The sequence below is a fragment of the Gavialis gangeticus genome, unplaced genomic scaffold (genome assembly GCF_001723915.1).
Source record: "Gavialis gangeticus isolate Ggan-Ray unplaced genomic scaffold, GavGan_comp1, whole genome shotgun sequence".
Lineage (NCBI taxonomy): Eukaryota > Metazoa > Chordata > Crocodylia > Gavialidae > Gavialis > Gavialis gangeticus.
In genome coordinates, this window is record NW_017728993.1 from 24,120,287 (window position 1) to 24,124,473 (window position 4,187).

The following is a 4,187-nucleotide window of genomic DNA, read 5'->3' on the forward strand; positions in this document are numbered from 1 at the left end:
CGTACCTCAGTTCCAATCTTATCCCTGCTTCAATGAGAAATAGGTATGTAGGACATTAGGCCTGGAAGAATTTCTGGGGTCATCTATTCCCAGCGCCTTAAAACTTGGCATTGCCTGGATACATGCCCCCATAGCTCCTCTAGTCTCTTTCCATGACCAAGGTAGTATGTATCACAGGCAGGGGTGGATTTGAGGGGCAGGGGTGCACTTGTGCACTCTCATCCCACTTTGATTTCTGGTCTGGCCAAAGTTCAAAGCCAACTGCCTGGCAGTGGCAGCAGCATTTCTATTCAGGCAGCAGCGAGGGAGTTACTTGACTTCACGATTCCTTATAATTTTCTTGATTCTTTCTAAAACCTTCATTCCACAGGTGTGAAGGACCCTCTTTCCTTTCAAATGGTCTTTAATGGTCCCACTACTCCAGCTAGCCTTTCTTCTGCAACGTGGCTATCTGTTACCTGCTCTTGGGCACGTAGCTCCCATTTCACAGCCCTGCAGGCTTCTTTTTTAATTTTAGCTAAAAACATTCACTCAGGTATGGAAATATAAACTCAGGTGAGCATTGGATGTACATTGTCCAGGTACTCAAGAAGTCTTGATTTTCTTTTTATGAATCTGAAAAAGACATACATTTAACTACAATGACTCCAGGACTAATGAAACAACTTATTTGGGTTATTTTTGCCTAGTTTCTTGTGTTTTTATATATAATATATGATCTAGCCAATTCATGCACATTCCAATAACGTTTTTTTTTTCTTTTTGCTTCAATCTTAAATTGAATAACCTAGCTCTAGGCCCTACTTCTTAGTGAAGCTTCTAGTTTCTTTTTAACTGGAGAAAAATGTGTATTGTGTTTTATGTGTTGATATACCACACCCTTTGTACCCCACTTTTCAAAATCCTGAATCCACCCATGATCTACAATCACCTGAAGGGTGAAGGGGGGTTATAAAGAGGAAGAGGGGTTAGAAACCTGAAGCGGGGTTTGAAAGAGGGTGGAGCTGGGCTGTTCTCAGTGGTGGCAGATGACAGAACAAGGAGCAATGGTCTCAAGCTGCAGCAAGGAGAGTTTAAGTTGGATATTAGGAAAAACTTTCTCAGTAGAAGGGTGGTGAAGCACTGGAACAGGTTACCCAGGGAGGTGGTGGCAGCTTCATCCTTGGGGGTTTTCAAAACCCGGCTGGACAAAGCCTTGGCTGGGATGATGTAGTTGGGGCTGGTCCTGCTCTGAGCAGGCAGTTGGACTAGATGTGACCTCCTGAGGTCCTGCCAATCCTAATTTTCTATAATTCCACGATGATCACAGGCAGAGGACCTTCCTATCCAAACAAGAAGCTGCTGCTAACTTATTTCTCCCATTTTATGTATTTCTCAGCCACGCTGGTCTTGTTTCTCCTATAGTCGGCATGAAATCAGGTGAGTCTCTCCAGAGTCAAAAGCACAGCCATGAACCACTGTGATGCTGAGTTACCTGGAGAATAGCCTTGTGCTGCATGGGTGCTACTGAAAGGGTTGGGCCAACGGTATGTTTAGTGACCAGTTCAAAACAGTGGAAAATGGGTAGACATGGTGGGCCAGATCTTGGTTTATGCTGTGGTCAATTTGTGCCAGCTGTTTCTGTTCCAAGTGGTCATTGATACTCATTTCTTGGAGTGTTGCTTTAACAGCAGCTAGGCCATGGCAGCACAAAGTGTCCAGACCAGTCACGGGATTGCCTTTTTACTTGGATGGCTAAACACCATGTCCTGCTACGCCAAGGGAAGGACTAGAGCACTTTGGATTGGTCCTCAGTTGTATTCAGCTGGTTCAAAGGGAGACAGCTGAAACTGGTTGCACTGAAGCTCTCCCACTCCAGGGAATGAGAAGTAGGGAAGCTAGAGGCTCCTTTGCTTTGCTGAGGTCCCCTCTCTGCTAGAGGCATGGAGGTTATGACCACACCTTTCTCCTTTCCTGCTGGCTGAGTAATGCAAAGACACAGAGATGTATCAAAGGCCTGGCCTCCAAGTCCTTAGAAACCCCATTATATGTTGTTATAACTGGGGCCTGGAGATGGATAATGGAGTCTGAAGGAATGGGACTTTCTGCCCCAGCAGTAGTGACCGGGATCCTTGCCTTTCCCATTGCAGTGATGGCAACGATCGGGCCCATGGCGCGGGACGTGGACAGCCTAGTTCTGTGCATGAGGGCGCTCCTGTGTGAGGACCTGTTCCAGCTGGACCCCACCGTGCCGCCCATCCCCTTCAACGAGGAGGTAACAATGGAAAGGGCATCCATGAGATGCAGCCCACGGGCTTTTGTGGATCTTCATCTTTTTGTATACCCCAGATAGTGCAAACGAAGAAGTGCCATCACTGTGGCTCTGCTGTCTCAGAGCATGCTTTACTCTTGCCTGTCTAGACAAAATCCCCACTCAACCATAGAATATGCTGACAGTAAGCTGTTTGGCATTTACCAGTATCAGAGACAGGCTATACTGGTCTTAAGAGGACCTCCATTTGAATATGCTCCATTGATTTCCCCTGTTTATAAGAAAAGTCTCCTTGTCCTTCCAGGTTTACTCCAGTTCAAAACCTCTTCGCATTGGGTTTTACGATGGAGATGGCTATTTCCAGCCCTCCCCCAGCATGAAACGAGCTGTCCAGGAAACCAAACGGCTTCTCCAGGGGGCAGGGCACACGGTACGTTTTGTGTCCCGAGTACCAGCATGGGGGCAGGGCTTCTTGAAGCTACACTCCCCATAGCGGTGTTCACTCTCCAGTGGCCTTGACCAAAGCTTTCTGCTGCCCCAGACTTATTTCCCAAGCTGTGGTGAATATTAAGAAAGAGCAAATTTATTAGGAGAGTCTCAATTCCCACCCACTGCAATCGTACAGGTTGGGTCAACCCAGCTGCTTTGAGTACTTGAGGGAGCATCAGGCCACAGTCCTTTCCATACCTTACATTACAGCTTCCTAAAGCAGGAGACCATGGTTTCTCTCTAATATTTATCAGATTTTCTGATTTCTTGGTCTCCCTTTGGGGAAGGAAGAAGCTGAGGAACTTCAGGTCGTGGTTGGGCTTCATGTCGCCAGTGTAACAATATGCACAATCTGAGCTTGGACCTGGGGCAGTACTTCTGTCATTTGAACTAAAATAGGTCGTTTTGTTAGCTGTTAGCAGTTAGGAGTTGTTATCCTCCCCAAATCAACCACTGCAACACAGGCTTTGCAGATGTGTGCATGTTCAAATTTGAGGGGACTGGATGGGGGCACCCATAGTTCATCTGAGTTTTTGGAAAGACCTAGGAAATGCCTCAGAAGTGGTTTTCTACTTCCACTGGACTTGGCCTTCCTGTCTTTGCCAACCCTTGCACAATGGTGGTTTCTGTGCAGCTCATACCCTTTTCCCCGCCTCGGATTGATTATGTGGTGGACGAGCTCTTCACCAAAGGCCTCTTCTCTGATGGAGCTGCAAACTTGTTGGACAAGCTGTGAGTAAAGCCTTTCCATTTTGCAGCAGGTTGGGGGTTGATCACTGAGAGAGAAATGCTTTTCAGGGTCCAATGTATTTTTGCCCATAAGGATGTAGAAACAACAGGCATCCATGTCTTAGGTTGAAGGCAGTCTCTGGTTCGGTCCACCCTGGTGAATGACTGTATCTGCCAGGTTTGTCCTGCCCTCTTGAATCTGATCCAGACAGGGCTACTAAGAAACTGAGTTTGGGACTTCTTGCTCTGTACTTGCTATAAAATCATAGAATCACAGAAAATGAGGGTTGGTAGGGACCTCAAGGAGGTCTCTAGTCCAGTCCTTTGCTCAAAGCAGGACCATCCCCTACTAGATCATCCCAGCCAAGGCTTTGTCAAGTCAGACTTTAAAAACCTCCAAGGATGGAGCTTCCACCACCTCTTTGGGTAGCCTCTTCTAATGCTTTACTACCTTCCTGGAGAGAGAATTTTTCCTAATATCCAACCTTAACTCCCCTTGCTGCAGCTTGAGCCCATTGCTCCTTGTCCTGTCGTCTGCCCCCACTGAGATCAGTCCAGCTCCAGCCTCTTTGCAGCCCCCCTGCAGGGAGGTGAAGGCTGCTACTAAATCCCTCCTCAATCCTCTCTTCTGCAAACTAAATAATCCCAGTTCCCTCATCTTGTCCTCATAAACCACATAGTTTCATAGTTTCAAGGGTTGGAAGGGACCTGAGCAGAT

The 4,187-nt window shown here is 47.0% G+C and overlaps 1 protein-coding gene and 1 long non-coding RNA gene across 2 annotated transcripts in view; one reads left to right on the forward strand and one right to left on the reverse strand.

Annotated features, from left to right (window-relative positions):
- The window catches only part of LOC109286699, a 6,325-nt gene extending 5,656 nt beyond the window's left edge, over positions 1-669 (reverse strand). The window contains exon 1 of the long non-coding RNA XR_002094653.1: positions 6-669. This is a non-coding gene — a long non-coding RNA (uncharacterized LOC109286699). The remainder of the gene's footprint in view (positions 1-5) is intronic.
- The window catches only part of LOC109286695 (vitamin D3 hydroxylase-associated protein-like), a 43,014-nt gene that overhangs the window by 26,176 nt on the left and 12,651 nt on the right, over positions 1-4,187 (forward strand). Inside the window, exons 7-10 of the mRNA XM_019501367.1 lie at positions 1,379-1,419; positions 2,130-2,254; positions 2,556-2,681; positions 3,375-3,472. Coding sequence (XP_019356912.1) covers positions 1,379-1,419; positions 2,130-2,254; positions 2,556-2,681; positions 3,375-3,472 — 390 coding nt within the window. The remainder of the gene's footprint in view (positions 1-1,378; positions 1,420-2,129; positions 2,255-2,555; positions 2,682-3,374; positions 3,473-4,187) is intronic.